The sequence below is a fragment of the Pungitius pungitius genome, chromosome 16 (assembly GCF_949316345.1).
Source record: "Pungitius pungitius chromosome 16, fPunPun2.1, whole genome shotgun sequence".
Lineage (NCBI taxonomy): Eukaryota > Metazoa > Chordata > Actinopteri > Perciformes > Gasterosteidae > Pungitius > Pungitius pungitius.
This window is the reverse complement of record NC_084915.1, coordinates 6240850-6259859: the sequence shown is the minus strand read 5'-3', so window position 1 is coordinate 6259859 and position 19010 is coordinate 6240850. Positions and strand designations below refer to the sequence as shown.

The window sequence follows — 19010 nt, the reverse complement described above, 5'->3', positions numbered from 1 at the left end:
TGGAGGTTGGAGTTGGGCTCGTTCATGGTGGAGCCCCAGGCTCAATGTAGGGTCAATGAGGACAGCAGCTTTTTTGACTATTCTTAACTTCATCTTAAAATCTCAGCTGGTATCAAATGTTTGGCCTTAGGCTGCGCTGCAGTTGGCAGTTTTTTCTGTCAATCCAAACAATATGTAGGTTTAATTTTTTACACAAAGCCGACATCTATTCATGAAAAGTCATACAAAATATTTCGATTCATAAAGTGAAATGACAAGTTCCAGTAATAACAAGATTATAAAACTTTTTATTGATCCCTCTGAAGATGAATTCATAAAGCAAATTCCACACATATCTCACATAATACTTTCTTCTTCTATTTTTTACTTTCTATAATTTCACCAGAAAAAATATTTATGTAGCTGGCCATGGTTTTATTTATACAAATGATGAAGTACGTCTCTTGATTTGACCCAATGTAAAATAGCAATTACACTATATCAACATTCCCCAAAACTAGCCAGGTCAGTAGGATGTTATATCCAGTGAGTTTGGGTGCACGTTAAAATATACATTCCACTGACGCATTATCTGACACCAGCGTAAACCTCCGGTAGACAGAACAGTCAAGGAAGCACAATTGGTTTCCCCTTTGAAAGCAACACAGTGGTAAACAACTGATGGACAATATTAGACCCAAGGGTAGAAGCTGAGTATGACAAACAGATTTATGCATGAGTGAACTCCACTGCGCCAAAGCCATCTATTATCCATCTCTGTCAGTGCCTGGAGATGTTTCCTTTGCTCCCGTCTCACTCTGTGGCTGTCGTTACATGTATTGCTGTTCCTCTGCTAAGTGCTAATACATTAACATTTTTAGTGCTGCCCTGTAATAAAAGTCGTGGAATGAGCGGAGGCCGTTTACCATTCCTAAAGCAAACACCAATGAAATCATCTCAGTCCCCCCCCACCTTCAAACAGCCCTAACAGTCCACCCACCCTCCTGCAGCTATGCCACTGCTCCACAGTGCAGGTCAACAGTGTTGCGGTTTGAATCTCATCAGTTTCACCCACAGTTCTTGCCCTCATTTTGAGGTTCACTCACAAGAGTCTGCCTCACATGGGAAGCTCCACATTAGTCATTTATCCAGTCTTGATTCTCTGTGAGCGCCTTTAAGATGTGGAGGAAGCATTTTGTAAGCAAAGTTTTCCAACTATAGTCCCAGGCTAAGCACAGAGGCACAAAAGAGCAGAGAAGGGCTTGAGCTAGTCGAAACCGTCTCAGTGGACCGACGTGCTAGTCTTCGGGAGGGGTCTAATTTTTTTTTGTTGATGAAACAATTCCACTGCCTTAATATATCGTAGCCGGGTTTCATCAGTAGGGGTCAAAATCATAAAAAAACTATTTCAACAAAGACGAAATCACAAATCATCACGTTAGAAAAAATAAAAATAAATAAAAAGAGCTGTGCAGGATTTGATTACTAAAACAAACAACAAGAAAAAATAGCAAAGCATTTTTCAACACAGCCCAGTCGGTTTTCTACGCATATTATCTACACGCTTGTGCTGCATCTTGTCTGATATAGCACTACAATACTGACCTTAGGTGAATGATTTCAAGAGGTATAACCAAGGCCGACCAGCCATGATAAAACCTTCACCCTGCCAACAACTGAACAAGGTAATAACAAGCCTACTTTAAGACAAGTGGTTATTGGGTTGTTTGAAATAGAACAATTCACAGCTTTACAAAGCCCTTTCCTTGGATAGCTGGTAGGGCACATCAATATAGTTGAGGCATTCGGAACAATGACTTGATAAGACTACATAATGTGTATGATGGCTGAGCAGGGAAAGAGTAACAAAAGTATGTCTTAATCCATTTTGAGTTGGCTGATGTGGTTTCCGTGTTTGAAACAGGAATTCTGAACTTTGCACTGTTGCTAGGTTTGATCTCTTCATGGTGTATACATTCTTTGTTTACATGTCACACGGAGAGAGCAGAGAAGAAAACAAACACAGTCCATTACTAAGATGGGAAAGAAACCGTCAGCTGTGCATTTACACCTGGGGCACTGGCCGATGCTTCCTGCAGTGAACTATTCTCACATGGTTGCAGCTCCAGTCAATCACATACAGTACTTCCATTGCAGTGAACAGCAGTTGTTTTGGAATGGGAGACCAGAAAAAGAAGGCACAGAAGGGTGCTTCAGAAGTGTCCATGCGAAGGGAAATTGTGCATCTATACAGCTTACCAATAACACTGTGAATAGGATCTGGTGTTGTACCTCATGTGTAACAGTAGTCTACATCTGGGATACCTCCTTCTCTATAGCCGCGGTTGGTGCCATGTCCTGCATTAGACACATGGTTGTCACCTTTGTACACGCCGGTGCCATTGGAGGGGAATATGGTATGAATGATATAATCCTCTCGTAGAGGTTTTGGCTGCATTGGTGGGCAAGCTGTCATAGGTGTCATCTGGAACCCCGGACTACGGATCTCCAATATGGTGTTGTCCTTTTTGGTGCCGGACTCAATGTAGTCATCATAGGTCTTGTTTTTCCGGGAGTTGCTGCGAGTGTAGTGGTCCCGTGAGCACAAATGACCAGTCCTGTGTCCATACCAACAAAAGATGCAAAAAATAAGAGCCAAAGATACAATGATGGTAGCCCCACCAATAATCGCTGCCAGAGCCAGGACTGTCATGTGCTTTGAGTCTTCATTCTCTTCTTCCTCCAAAGGGGTGAGGTCAGACGTCTCAGCCTTAGCACACACATGAGCTTCATCAGAGTCTGGATCTCCAGAAATCCCGCCTTTGCTTTCTGAACTTGTCGCGAGGGGCACCATGCAGATGATGTAGCTGGAGCGTGGTTGGAGGGAATTAAGAAAGTATTCTCGACGGTCGCCCGGCACCAGCGTCTCAGTGATGGATCCCATGGTGCTCCCAGTGCCCAGTCGGAGCCAGCTTAGCCTGAAGGAGGAGCTTGGCTGGGCCACGCTCCAGGTAACACGGACACTGTTGTGAGAGACGGGCTTCACGTTGAGGGCCAGGCTCTTCCCCACACCGCTGCTGCTAAGAGTGTAGTCCAAGCCAGAGTCAGGAAGCCCCAGACCTGGTCGCTTTGACCGGAGGGTGAAGAGGGAGCCCTGTGGAGGGGTGTGAGTCGTAGCGCTATCGACTCCCCCTCCTCCCACTCGGTCTCTGGTCCCTGCTGTCCTTACCACTTCACACTCTTCCATCTCGCTGTCCAGGTCTATCAAAGCCATGTCTCGCACCCTTTCAGGCCCATGGCAAGTGAGACCTCGAACTGTGATGGAGTTGCCACGGGCACGCAGCCAGTCATACAGCCAACGCAGGTTGCATCCACAATGCCAAGGATTGCCTCGCACCAGCAGTTGGCCCAGGCTGTCCAGGTCTTTGAACAATCCCCTAGGCAGCGTGGTCAAGTTGTTTCCCGACAGGTCCAGCCTCAGCAGCCTCCGCATACCATCCAAGGAACCACGTGGCATATGAGTTAGGGCATTCTCCTGTAGAGACAGGCGCTGCAGATGGGCGCTGGGCAGATAAACAGGTGGGGTCTGGAGGGAGTTACGGACTAGGGACAACTCGGTTAAGTTGGAAAGGCGGGAAAATGTATCATCGGCAATGCGCTGGTTTGCCAAAAGGTTCCCATCTAGGACAAGACATCTAAGTGAGGCCAGGCCTCGGAAGGCGTGGGTTGGGATAGTGGAGATTCTGTTGTCATCCAGACGGAGTTCTTCCAGTGAGGCAGGCAGTCCTGAGGGGATACTGGACAGGTGGTTGCGTGAAAGAAAAAGTAGGCGCAACCGTGGGTTGTCAGCAAAGGCCTGGTCCTCAATGCTGACAGTGGAAATTGAATTGTCATCCAAGTGGAGCTTCTCTAGCAAGGGCATCCGAGCCAGCGCACTACGGGGAATAGTGCGTATGTTGTTGTCCTGCAAATGCAGTTCACGAATGGATGGTGGCAGGTGAACAGGAAATTCATCCAGTTCATTATCATACAGGTAAACGACACGGATGGCAAGCTGGCGTTCCAAGGAGGTGGGCAAACCAGGGTTGTTTATCTGGTTGTTCTGAAGGTAGAGAACGGACGCCGAAGGAGGCAGTGAAGGGATGAAGCTCAGCCCACGATCATTACAGTAGATGAAGTCCTCATCACACCGGCATACAGATGGGCATATCATGTCCCTGTCCCCTATGTACCCTTGTATCGTGGCTGTAGCGAGCTGATGCATGCCGGCACGTAGCGTCAAGCAAAGAAACAGCAGAAAGAGTCGGGCCCGCAGCCTAGCCACACCTACAGGGGCCATTATGGTGAACATAAGCACCGGTCACTGTTTTCAACGTGTTTTCTTAATCCTCAAATCGTTGCCGTGAGCTGGAATCCTGTGACCTCCACCCTGAGAGAGAAAAGGAGAAATTACAGTCAGCACTGAAGCACAGATTAATTAATCATGGGCCTCTGACAACTGAAGTGATTTTAGTTCCGCTTCAAACTATACTTATTGTCTTACAACCATTGTTTGGCTGGGTCGGAGAATTTCTCTTAGCTAAAAATATGGCTCCCCAGCCAGTCATTATGTTCAATTACCAACGGTAATCCAAGATTACTGACAGCAAGAAGACTGAAGTTCATTGAATGTGTCAAGTGAATATTTAGTTTTAGGAATATAAACTCTGGAATTGACAAATCCAGTCATACATTTAGATTTAAGCCCCGGACATACATTTTAGGTGTTGAGAACATTCTCCGCTTCTCAATTATTTAAGGGATCTTGAGATACTCCATAACTTCATTAGTGGTTGCCAGCAGATGGCTGCATTAGCCAGACAGAACTGGAGATAGTTTTCACAATCAAGATAAAACAATATGTTTGAGCTCTGGGCAATCGTCTTCAAGAGCCAAATTCTCATTGCAGTAAGGATAGCAGTCAGCACTGAAAAATCTACTTAAATTATGTCTTCTCAATCTAGTGGTATCAAATTAATAAGAACAATAAAATGCTAATGGGAATATTAATGTGCAACACAATGCAAATTATGTGACAACTAATTAACAATTTCTAGTCACCGCAGTTGTGCCCTGGGAGTCCACATGAGCTGTACTCATAATTAGATTGGCATAACCATTTTCTTTTGTTATTGATTAAGCGATATGCCACAACAGTAAGTCAATGTTTTACTACAGATATTTGGAATTCTGAGGGACAACTTCAGCCCATCACAGTGTTTATTAACCAGAGCCATTTTTTTCAAACCAGTAAGGCCCACACAGCCACAAACACATGGTCAGGTTGTAGTATTGATTTCCCGGAGCCAGTTGGCATTTTACAGGATTCACAGGTAAGTCACACCGAGCAACAAATCAACCACGAGGATGACAACTCTCCTGGGACTGGGATTAACATTTGCAAACGTTAATCTGCGCTTATTCACTGCCAAAATACTCAACATTATGAAAGCAAGCTTTGCTGACACTACACTCATTTGTACACTCAAGTGTATGACTGAAAAATAATGAAACCTCACTAAACTCGGTTGTTGAGTTGTGGCTGGTCAGGAATCATTTAAAATCAATGAGCAACTGTCTATCCTTTCAAGCTTAAAAAAATCGCACAAATAGAGGAATAATCCACTGAGAACTGATGTGAGCCTGATTTATTTGATTATTCATCATCTGAATATATATATTATTAGGACCTAATGATCTAACAATCAAGTCACCTTTAAGCTGCCAATATTCTTCTTCTGTATCACTTGTTGGACGGGATATGGCTTCAATCCCCCTTCCCACATATTTCAGAAACTGTCAATCTCAGATTCACACCCACATTAGGTATTTAACTGGAAAGCTTTGTGAACAAGGCAGGGTTTGAACCACTCATTAGCTCCATTTCTTTCACTTGTGATGGTACGGCCATTCCAATATATTATGGTGTAGTTATTTTCTAGCAAAACCAAACCCTTATGCATGTTGGTGATGTCCGACAGATGCTTCCACTAAAAAAAGATGTGCATAGAGTAAATAAGACACATAACAAAGCCTCCTAAATAATCAAAATTCTGGTCACATTAACAATGTTGAAAGAAATTATGAAGAGGGAAAAATTCAGAAAAACAACACGTGTTATGCAAAATGACATTATTCGTAGAAGAGTGAATGTCTGAGGTCAAGGTCGGCATGTGTAATTTATAATTTCGTGGCAGCAGACTGTGTCGCTTCACTTAACCTCACTGTTCATGCAATTCTAAGCAGACTCCTTGATAACAACACAGAGAGATGTTCTATTTGATATTAAGAAAAATAAAGTTGATGACAAATTATCTTTTTAGTTCAGTGTAGTATGATAAACATTTGATAAACAAAGATAAGCCAACATTTACATGTTGGCTTATCTTTCCCCTGTTCTATCCAGATATTGTTCAAATATTTCAATATTTACAACCCTGGCACGGCAGATTATTACAGAAATCTACTTACAAATCATGCAGATAATCTGTTCTCCAAGATATACAATAAATATAATGTATTTTTTTATTGAAAATCAGGCTCGGGAGTTTGGACTTTAGATTCATTGCTTCAATAGAAAATAGATAAACTTATAAAAGTGCATTATTTGTCACTGCATTACTTCCAAATTGTAGTTTTGTATTATACTTATGACACTCCATTTTTGTACCTGTATCTACTTCAGTTATCGTGAGAGGGAAGTAGTGTTAGTGGAATTGAAATTTCGCGGATCCACATTTGTCCATTATTATGACCAACAAGGCATTCCGATGTGAATGTGTACGATTTTCGGTGTGGGTAGATTGCTGTGTATGACGCGTGTGTGTGTGTGTGTGTGTGGGCGGGGGGGGGGGGGGGGGGGTAGTGCTAAAGAATGAATGACTTCTGAATCCCAGGAGGATCAGCAGTGATTCTCTTGTACAGTAGAGTATTTGGGTCATCCCTCAAAAAACATCATAGATCTTGTGTGAGATTGAAGCAATGCCGAGTGCCACAGGGATTAATAGAGCATATTGAGCTGTGATTCTCTGGATTAAGCAGGTGGTACAAAGAACGACAAACAGTCATTTCAGGACGTTCTGCTCTATGGTTGCTCATTTTCCCTCTCTATGTTAGAAAATAATGGAAAAGCGCACCTTAACGCCCTTTGTATTTGTGAATGTTTCTACTTTAAATGTGCTGTGTGTTTGTCTGTCCATGCAAGGGTCCAATTGCAAACATTAACCCATACGGAGACAGTCCATATGGTGGCAGTCTATATTTCAGTGATCTGTAGAGGGGAGTAAAGAGGGAATGTAGGGTAATGTATTAGCCAGACAGCGAGCCGCCTTAGGCAGAGTACGGGACACACACAACAACCTCCAATGCTGGAACCCCAGACTGGATCAATTTACATAGAAAAACAGGGAGCCGGAGCGAGTGACAGAAAGCGGCTTGGAGCTCGACCTTTGAATCCCATCTGCCCCACAGACCCCCACAGAGGAAATCTGGAAAACTGGATTTTTGCTGACCGAAGGGTTAACTGATGTATCAGGAAAACCACTTTACTGATGGTAGGGAAAAGATAATAGTGGCCAAAAGCTTATCTCACATGCAATGCCCATGGATCGTATTTTATATCTTCAGATAGGACATGTGGAACGAATGATGCAATATAAGATGGTCATGGTGATGACAGGAACAAGTCCAGGGATATGACAAGGAAAGAAATAGGGGCAATAAACGTTTGACCTATTCATTTAGTTTTAATTTTAGAGGTTGTTAATAGACCATGTCGAATAGACCATGTCTTTGTAATATCTTAATGTCTTGTAATCGTCAAACTATTAAAACATGGAGATAAAAAAAAAAACTTGTTCCCCCAAAAAGGAACAAACAAGGCATAAAAACACACATGCATGAAAAAATGAAATATAATAAAAATCTTCATAGTCACTTTTGCAAAAATAAACTGATACTGCAGTCATAATGGATGTTCAAGTGTTGTGAATAAAGACATCTGTATTCATCACCCCGTGCATCCCATTCAAATCAAATGAGCCTCTGCGTCTGTTGCTTAAAATGAGTTATAGTCTTGAATTATTTGATGTGCCGGTGCATTGCAATCCTTATCTCTCCATTCTTGTATTATCTTCTCTCCTTTGAAAACACACCCCGCCATGCTGTGGAGGCAAATTGAATAACAAGTTAAAGGCTGAAAAAGTAATGGATTCCTACCGCCACAGTAACGCAGTTTTTTCCTTGGTTTAAGCGCCTATTTCCTGATATGAAGGATTGATTGGATTTGTACTCAGCAGTCTCTCATCGGAGCTGCCAACACAAAAACCCTGGGTATGGGACATATATTAAGATTCATGTCTAGTCCAAATGGACTACATTTTCTATTTTTGATATATATATATATATATATATATACACATAAATAATAACACTCAACGGAGAAGTACCTGTATTTTCTGCATTGTTGGGATACTGCATTGTACAATTCTAACTACAAATACAAACCAAAGATTAGATAAAGTTTCTTATAAATTACATATGAAAAATTGAATTTGGATACAGAACACCTAACTAAAACGTGCAGTACACAAAGTACTTTCAGAGATGTTTACATCCAATTGCTATATAAAAACACAATACCAATCAATAATGACTCTACCAATTGACAGTTCATATATTGCGTTGTAATATAATGATTCCCCTTCATCTTGCAGGGAAGTGAGTTGATATATAGCACCACAGCAACATGTTTTATCTTTACAGCGCTATGATATCTTCTGTCGAGAGTCACCAGTCTAATTTCTCGTCCTCTCCGCTGCATCTACTGAATAGTTTCGACAGTGGTTCTTCCTCCAGAAAGCCACTTTACAGGTGATTCCCTTCAGCAGCAACATAAAGGTCACAGCTCATTGCAGCAATATGGTCCTGCACTGTGTGATCAGTCATCGGTATGCTTTTATGTTTCACATTGGGGACATTACTTAGGTTTATTTTTGTGGTTTTAAAACTGAGTAATAAAAGAATGTTATTTGCTTCTGGACTTTGTTTATAACTTAAAATAAAGGTCTTGATATTTTATTGGGAATTTTCTGTTCTGCCACATTGGTGTATGTTGCAGTGAGAGGGCGAGCTTGGCAGACTAGCTGGCAAATCTACTTTAGATGTGTCAGTCTGTCAGTGGTCATAATAAAGGCTTTGATCAACCGGCTTCGCAAATCATTTGCACAATCTTTAATGTTGCTGTTTTTTTCTTAATTCTGCATAAAATAAAGGAACCAGTCCACTCAAAAGACAAATCTTCAAAAAATAAACTTAATAATTTTAATAGAAAAGGCAACAAATATTCTGTGGTTTAAGTCAGGGAGTCAGCCTGATGTTATCACACTTCAGCTAGGACTCTGATTGGATGATTATAATTTATATATATATTAAAAAAAAGAGGGGGCAGTTGCTTAGCTTAATTGGTCAAATTTGAATCCAACCATGACATGTACTAAATACATACAGGGCTGAGGGAGGCCAGGCAGCAGAGCCACATGACAAGACTATGCTTTCCTGTTAAAAATGAGCCCACATCAGAAAAATACAACAGGGACATGAAAAAGATAACATCAATGAAAATGGTTTCTGTATCCGACAGGGCTGTGGGGTTATGTCTAAAAGCCATAATGGAGCTTTAACAACTACGAACTGAGAACACCTGTAAGCTGTTTCACCTCTGCTGAAACGATGTGAAAAACGTATGTGCCTTTGGGTGTGAACCGATCACTTCACTGCCGCTAACCATCTCTGACATGTAGAAACATACCTGACTCACACACATGGGAATCAGCAGCAGCTGCTACAAGGGGAAACTTTCAAGGTTAAGAAGAGGATTGAGTCTATTTATTTTGAATGTATTTTATATCCTTCAATCATTCATGGCTGTACCTTATATTTATTCCTTCAAAAAGAAAAGTCAGTATTCATTGTCCCCATGAAGAACTGCTATTAGGGCCAGTTTCTTCCCCTGTATCTCAATGAATTGAGGGACACGTTCATGATTAAAAGGAAAGTTAACAGTTTTTAAAATTCAAGAGGCAGACAGTGTTATTAGGTTTGCATTTGATCATCATGCTCGTTTATTCAGGAAACACAACGTTTGTATTCTTTAATCCTTTATTGCTGAAGGATCTTATGATTCAGGATAATTTACATCAAGACTGTCCAACAATGCTAAAAAAAGATGTGTCCAATCTGGCAATAAAAATAGTTTTTAACAAAGGGTAGGGTTATGTGATTTTTAACAACGGGTAGGGTTAAGTGATTCCACTATGTAAGTGATAATTTTGCATATTTAGATTATTATCAGGAGAATATTATTCAGGCCAGGATTATCATGACATGAACTTCATCATATCCTAAATGCCCAATATCCTTTTCGTTGAGTACATGTCCGATGAATAACAATTGCTTTAAGTATAAATTAAATTCCTTTTTTTTCTCAAAGAGTGCAATTTACTAGTTTTTAATGTATTATTTAATTTTGAGCATAATGCAATACATTGCTGTTAACCACAGAACAATGATGCAATTAATTGAGTTACTTTTAAAAAAAATCTTTGCCCAGCACTAGTAATTTAGTGACAATATTACAATTAGATAGTTTATCTTAAAGTGGATTTTTTACAATTAAAAATAATCTTGTAACAAAAAGATTTCTACTCTATCATTAACAAGATTCATTTTTATGTTAAATCATAAATAGAATATATATACATGTTCAAAAATATATATCCCAGTATGGACCGAATGCTCAAAACTACCTGCAAGTTACCTCATGAAAGAGGTGAGCACACATCAGGACTAAGGCAGTTACAGAGATACCACGTGAAGCCCTAAGAACCGTTTCTGGCTTATTGTTCCTCCAACAAATATCCCTATTTGAAGACAACATTAGACAAGATGAAATAGTCATTTGCTGCTTTTCAGTGACACATCTAGCAATGCCGCTTCTACGGCCTTGTGTGTGTAGTATGAATTGACTTAACTTCTCAGGTTACCTCTGCTGCACCGTGCAGATCCCTCCTATCTATTCGTGGAAGCAGTTCAATTCCCTTTGTCCTTGGCCACAGGAACATTTCCAAACACAATTCACATCCTTCACCAAATCCACAAAAAATAGAAAGTACGAGCAGATTGTAGGCCAAGTTTTAAAGGCCAGTCGCATGTTGGTTCCATGATCTCAGCCTGCTGCTCCCAGTCTACTGTGTGACTCATATCCCTGAAGGCTGCTTGGATTTTCACATCTCATCTACACCCTCTGTATAGCAATTTACACATCAAATCCCTCACCTTTATTTTTCAAATTCAAAACACGCTTGTGCACGCCTTTGTGCCCACAGTGTGAACGTCTGAGGACTCAGTTTCAAACTCATTCATTGAACAGTTCTGTTTCCCAGTTAGAAGGAAAGATCTCGGCTTGTGTGTCTACAAGGCGCTTGTCGGATAATTGCGTCATCATCACGCCTCCCTTAACAATCACATCTTCCTTTCACTTCTATCTGGCCCGTCAATTCCAATCCCATTTTAAACCGTCCTTATTTCAGTCAGACAGAAATCTAAAGACAAACAATCATTTTCTTTTCCTGAATGAAACACAAATGTTGGCACATGCCATCCTTTTAGGATCCCCTTTCATCAAATACAATCTTGTCTGTTAGCAGGATGCAAGCGTAAAAAAATACATTCCAAAGGGTGAAAATTAAGCTAAACAAAATAAAAGTCAGTGTATATACAGTATTAGTTGTTCTTGGGAAAATGAATAATTTAATTTTAGATGTATGCCCAGGAAGTAAAGATATGTAACATATATTCAAAGCATTTATGTTTGACACGCCTTGTTTGTCTCGATATAATGAATTTGTTATTTGAAAATTTAGTCAACGCTTTGTTGCGTAAAATAAAGACAAAGATGAAAGAATCAAAAAATCTCCCGTCATTCGAGGAAATGACATCACTGTGTGCCGCTACAGTTGGGAAACGTTTTGTTGTATGACGTAGTTATCGTTTAAAGTCACTTGTTTTGTTTGTTTGCTTGTTCGAGGTGTATGTGTTTGTCTTTTACCATATGAGAAATCACAGTGGAAAAAAAAGATACAGGCTGCCTCCAGGGCTCAAAAAAGATCCTTGACGTTGACTTCTCGGCGTGTGTGGGTTTCTCCTACATGACACTTCAGCTGTGGGAGTGTTCAGATCTCTAAACAAAGTTTCTCTGAATACCGAATTGTCTCACTCTTCACTCTTCACAAGATCTCACTTTCACTTATATATGATATGATATGATCGGACTGTATTCAAAGCAGAACATCTTATACTTTTGCTGAAAAATCTATGATGATGGTGTATTGGAATACGATTCCTTAAGCATCTTGGATGATATTTTCATGGTGTATGAAAAAATAATTGAGGCAGTCATGGGGTCAGTATTTTTCCTTTTTGGGTGCTGGCTTTTACTACAACCTTTACTGATTGCTTGCTGGCCTCTTGCCCCAAAAGAGAACACGAGGGAGATAATCAAGCTCTATTGCCAAATATTTAACCGTTAAGAGGTAGGTTTTTTAATAGCTTAATTTGTCTCTTATTCAATTACTGACACCATTTGAGAAGATACAGTTAAGGCACTTCTCCGGCTTTGTTTCTATTTGCTCTTGCAACATTCTGAGGTGAACGGTCAATTTCTTTTTTCCATAAAAATACTGGATGAAAGGAACCTACAGGCACAGGGACAGATGTCTTACTTATGAGGAGTAAATTGCATTGCTTTTTGTGCATTTAAGCAAGTATGTTAATGTTTACTTAATGCTTTAGAAATGTCAGTTCTGAGACAAAGGTTTGTCAAGTTAAATTGACATTATTTGGGGCTAAAATAGCGAGACTTCATTCATTTGGACAAGAGCACTAGGGAGTTTCCCCGAAGGTTGACACAACAGTAGAATCTGAAAAAGACTCCACTAATCATCTGGATGAACACATTTAATGTTTGATTTCATTAAATTTTCCCCCGGCTGCATTTCCATTCCTTGTGTGCTTTCTCCTCTTGTTAAACGCATGCAAAATGCTCATTAATTTAGAATGAAAGTATAAAATCTTTAACAATAGACCAGCATAACCGGTCCACATTGAGCAATGAGATATGTCATTTCCAGCTGACATCTTTGTTTGGATTGAGAAAAAGAGACACAGCTTGGGAATTGGGTTAAAAACAATTTGTTGTAATGCATTGTTTAATTCAAGAACAACTGAATACATGCTTACTTTTCGATGTGGGGTTGCCAGGAAAGATGGTGCCGAGGCACCATTTGCACTAATCTTCCCGACACGATTCCCTCAAAGTCTGCAAACTGTATCTTCTCCAGCAGCTCGGCTGCGTGGTCGCTCGTTTCAGGAACAGTTCTTTCTCCGGGGTTTTTTGTGTTCAGCTTGTGCGTCGCTCAGTTGTCACCACTGGCTTCAGTTCACTACGGAGAGAGAGAGAGAGAGAGAGAGAGAGAGAGAGCAACCGAAAAATCATCAAGTGAGCACAGCTTACCATCATTGGCAATCACAGATGTCAACAGCTGTCAACATTTTTCTGATGAAACTGTAATGGCATTAAAATGTATTTTGAGTCAAGAGAGTGTTTGCAAGTCGTTCTGTGTACAGCATGCTGGTTTATTACTTTCATCATTTACTCGGTTAAAGGATTTAGTGATGTATCTTTCATTTACCAAACTTTCATTACCTTTTTCTGAATAAATCAGATGTGTATATGGGACTCAATTCAATAAAAAATAAAAAATTCTGAAGTTGCTGTTTTAATCGCAGTTATAAAAGTATAAAGTCAGTCAACTTTAAAAACTCATTACTTTTCCCTTGATTTTCAATCATGTTTAATGCTGTGCTCTTTCCGGCTGAGTCGGATCAGGACACAGACAACATTTACTGCTTTGTGACATGAGACAGCCATCTTTCTTAGTTCAACTTACTCCTTCTGTCATGAAAAAATCCCTCACCTGATCACACATTTAAAAACAACTGAGCAGTATTTCTCCCTAAATATTTACGCTTCCAAAGAGCTCAGAAGCTTTTTTCTAACACAAACTTTGAAGACCACCTATTGGATTATTTCACTTAAGTTCTGAGGTTACATACTGTATATTACTATATAATATTTTTTACTATGATGTTTAATCAGATTTATGGATAAATATCGACGGAGATAATGATGTCCTCTGAAAGTGTAAGACATACCGAATCTATAAATGTTTGTAGCATGTTTGTGTGTGTGTGCGCAATGTGTCTGTGTGTGTTTAATGCTCAATAATAACTGAAATATGACATGAGTCATTTGACACTGTCTCAGGTATTGAGAGTTCGAGTTCATAACCACTTCTCATTCAACTGTTGATTGTATTTGAGCCAAACCAGCAAGCCAAACAACTAACTACTAACGTCACCTTTTTCTCATGTCAGTCCACCTGTGCCCACTTCACCCCCCACAGTATATCAAACTCCGTCTGGATTGAAGTGCAACTCACAGTTTGAACACCTCTGACATTAGCTGAATGCTTAAGTGAAACCACTGCAGCAGCTGCCACATGTTGGGCAGACAGTGATTTAATTCCAGCATACCATCAGTTATACGGTTGCCTTATGATTAAACAATCCTCCATGCCAGGTGTCCTACCGAGTTAAATCAAACTGACACACTGGAGCATTAGAGTCTGGTTAACATGGTGATTGTGTTTAACTTATACATCAGAGATGAGGGGCACTTTGTACACTTGTGACATACATAAACATTTGGGGAGAGTAACACTTTTATCTGCAGAATAACTATCACGTGGCCATCAGTGGCGCCCCTTCATGGCCAGTAGATGAACACAGGGGCACATTGTGGGAGGAGCAGAAGCAGAGATTGCGCGCTAGGTATCATAAAAAGGTCCACTCGAAACCCCTGAGTCCCTCCAGTTCCTCCCTTCATTGCCATGACACTTAACCAACCTTTTGCTTCCCAAGCTCTGACACACAGGTTGGGCTGCAAATCTCCTATTGGATTCCTCCCAAACACCTACCGATTGACCTTGACAAGACTGAGGCACTGTTCCCCTCTCAGAAATCCTGCTCTTAACAAGGGCCGTCAATCACAGTCGCTCCTTCCCAGACTGACATTTAGTTCGATCTTGGACACACAACTGCTCCTGCAGATGTGCTGCTTCTAAAAATCTGCTGACTCAGATGCAGTTGTTTGCACCGACGCTCTTTGTCTCTCATCTGGACTCCTGCAGCTCCAATCCGGCAGAGCAAATAACAGCGATAGTTGTCCGACAGAGCTTCATAATGGACTGGAAGCTAATTTCTTGCAATTCAAAAGCATCTGTGTACAATTGCTAGTATTTACATGTCAGTATATTCTCCTTTTTGTGCTGCTTTTTAACAAAAAAAAGGAGCATTTTGGGAAATATGTATATTGCTTTGTTTCCAAGAATTAAAAAGTGGGGTAAGATAGTGACATAAGATAAATTCCACTCATCTTTCTGGGTTAGGTCCAGAGTTTGAGATTGGATGTGTATAGTTTAGTTTAGCATGAAGCAAGGAGATTTGAGGCAGCTCAAATCCACATGTACCATTTTTGTAAATTTGCATTTAAGAAAATATTTTTAATCCTGACAATTTATGATTTAAAGCAGTAGGCTTTGGAGCCTTTTAATGTAGTTTGAAAAAGATGTCTATATTTATAGGAAGGGTATTTGTGCCACCTGCAGAAACACAATCATTCATTTTAAAATGGTGAAATTACTAGAAAACTGACACCATATGGTACTACTATGTCATTATGTTATTATCTATTAAGGGTCAATGGTGTCTTATTGTTCCTCTTAATTTCTGGCCTTACATCTTGCAAAACATCTCTTTTAAATAATTAAAATCCCTTTTTTGTAAAGCATAGCTGCTAGTTGTTCTTTCATACACAGCATTGCACTATTATCAATCTTTCCTCATCGTCCTCCCAGGAAGTAAGCATGCCAGCATATCTCCCAAAACATTAACTATTCATTAAGGTCATAATCGCTATGTAATGCTTTGGAAAAACAGCAGATGATTAATGATGTACAGTGGTTTTTGCCTCCATGTCAGGCGTCCATGTTGTGGGTCAGGTTGCCTCACATATCTTGGTTGCTATAGTGAACCCTTTGGCTGCTGTTTCCATGAGGGCATAAAAAAAAAAGAATCAAATTTGTGTGTGCGAGTGTTTTACACTGTTTAGAACTCGCTGTGATTTAATAGTGACAGACAGCGAGGGTGCAGAACCTGAAAGTGGAATGATTTGACACACACACACACCCGCACTCACACGCGTTACTCTGACACACAGATACGCTGCGATGTGATCAGACTGTCAATGCAGCAGCACATAATGCCTATTCACTGACAGGGAGGTGGCCGAGGGCAGCGCGGACCGGGATGACAAAGATGACGGATAATTGAGACAGAGCCTGCTAAGTGAGATGATTTCACATGAGCGCTTAGCCGGACCTTTCGTTACCATTGTGCCGGACGTGTCCTTGCTCTTTCCCCATTCAGTGCCCTGCTGTTTCACTTGTCCCTCTTGAGGCCCATCTCAATGGCAAGTGGAAGAGCATTCTCTCTTCCCTCGTTAACCGAGGAGTGCATCAGTGCTAATAAGAAAGCTTTTACACGGTTAATTAAGAGACACTGTGATGCAGTATGTAATGCTCGATTTACACATCTCACTCTCCCTCTAGTCTTCTTTAGTTTCATTCAGCATTAATCCGTCGGACTCTCCGTTTTCTCCTATTATGTGGACTCCTATACATCTTTGCTCATGTGCTTATGTCGAATTTGCTCATGCAGGCTCCATTTTGAGCCTCTACAATGAGCCTCTCTCTCTCTCTCTCTCTCTCTCTGATCGTCCATTTCTTTTAATTCTCAACCTTGAAGTTACTAACTCGAGCCAGAGGAGAGGGGGAAGAACTGAATAGAATAGAATAGAAAGAAGAGGAAAAAAGGGCTTAAGTTAAATAAATGTGACCGTTTGGGGAAGATATAAAAGATGATAAAGTACTGGAAAAAGGGGGCAGCATTCACCACAAGAGAAATATTGGCAGGCACGGAGCTGCAAGGACTTGCCAGTGAAACTAACGCAAACATGGAGGGAATATAGAGCGGAAGAGGAAAGAGGGCCTGTGAAAATAAAGGGATGGTATTGAAGTAAAAAACGGATGAGTAAATAAACCAACCACTTTAAGGGTCGAGAGGGAAAGGAAGAAGAGGAGGTGGGTGACAGAAACAAACGGAGCGGAGTGAGCGCGCTGAGGCTGCCGTTTTAAAGGTCCACACGTTTCAACATTAATTAAAAGTTATCCACTGATGAATTGCCCTGTGATGAATTGTTTCCCTTATCATAAAAACTATGCACCACAGAGGGACAGCGGTGGGCCAGTAAATCTGTCTTCCAATGTTTTTCATGCTCTCTGCTTTCGACAGTAATGAGCCAGGCCAGTATGATTGGCTGCTCAGCCGCTGATTAAAAGCAGTTTCCTCTAATACATGGATTTACTTTGACATTTCTTGCGCAGGAAACATAATGGCTTCATTACAGCGGTGAAAGCAATAATTATCTTCATTTGCAATTCCTCTCTCATCTGTTGTTCTGATTTTTTTTTTCTCTTCCAAAAGGTTAAAGAATTGTGAAAAAAATGCCCATCACAGGCTCGGGAGTCAAGGCGATGCATTAAAACGGCTGTACTGAAAATGTTATATTAGGAATGACATGAGATCGATTTAACAATGTTGAGATAAACCTACAAGAAAATTAAACAAATGACCAAACAAAGAATGTGAGAGAGCCTTCTTCTGGTTTCGTTCACTAAACCCAACTGTAACAGGTCATTTTGTTTTAATGCAAGGCAAAAGGCATACAATGCCCAATAATGAAGGAACAGACACGTTGTGCTATTTTTGCACCTTACAATGAGATCATCTGCAGAACTTTAAACGTTTGCTTAAATACTTTCAATGATCACAATCCCAACGGTTTCAGATCATTAATCGATTAGAAAACTAAAAATCACTGAAAGATATTTGCTTTCTGAAAAATGGAAAACAGTCCCTTGTTTTAGCTGAATCTATTTGGATTTTGGACTATTGGTTAAACAACAAACACAATTCTGATGTTACAAACCAATTGGGAAGGAGTAGTAGGAATATATTTGTATTGATTAATTAATACACTCAAGTTTCCTATTGGGAGCCTGACAGTGTGCCAGCTTCCGTTGTGCCCTTCACTTGACTTCACTATTCCACATCCAGATATGTGCACACTTCTAAGAATTAATAAACTGCAGCCCGACAAATAGATGATTAGATAATCAATGATTTATTTGAGCACTTCTTCATAATGGCTTCTCTGGAGACACATCTACATGAAAGCCTTTATCCCCGAGCATGCATTTAAAGCAAATTCGCAGAATAAATTAAATTGCGTTGACAGTGACACTATACAACACCTTGTCGTGCAAACGGATGATTTGCATCTCACCATTGATGAATTCAAAAATACCCTCCAACAGGAAGACACCTACAAATGCAGGCATTTTGCAAACGTGCACAAGCGAGCCACATTGAGGCCGTTATATGACGCAAAGTGGGAGACAAATTGCAGAGTTGCAGCCCGAAATGGTTCATGGCCTCGGCTGAGTCTGATAAATCCTGGCCGTTGAGCTCCACTAATCACTGCAGCCTTTCCCAGACACGCCCCTCTTCCCCGGAGAGCTGACGATCACGCTCCTGGGCTCTGGGCAGCCACTGGCAGACCCCATATAACACACCCGTGGAGCCCCTCCACTCACTCAGACGTGCGCTCTTTATGCATGGATTCATTGATTGTGAAAGGGATCACGATCAAAACACAGTTTCCTCTGCTTCTCTGCCTGGAAACAGAAAGAAAA

General features: G+C 40.7%; 1 protein-coding gene across 1 annotated transcript in view; it reads right to left on the bottom strand.

The window, feature by feature from the left end:
• Nucleotides 1–267: 267 nt before the first annotated feature.
• Nucleotides 268–19010, bottom strand: part of flrt1a (fibronectin leucine rich transmembrane protein 1a) — a 33742-nt gene continuing 14999 nt past the window's right edge. Inside the window, exons 2-3 of the mRNA XM_037468237.2 lie at nt 13315–13517; nt 268–4408 (exon numbers count right to left, since the gene is read on the bottom strand). Coding sequence (XP_037324134.2) covers nt 2273–4330 — 2058 coding nt within the window. The 5' untranslated portion in view covers nt 4331–4408; nt 13315–13517 and the 3' untranslated portion in view covers nt 268–2272. The remainder of the gene's footprint in view (nt 4409–13314; nt 13518–19010) is intronic.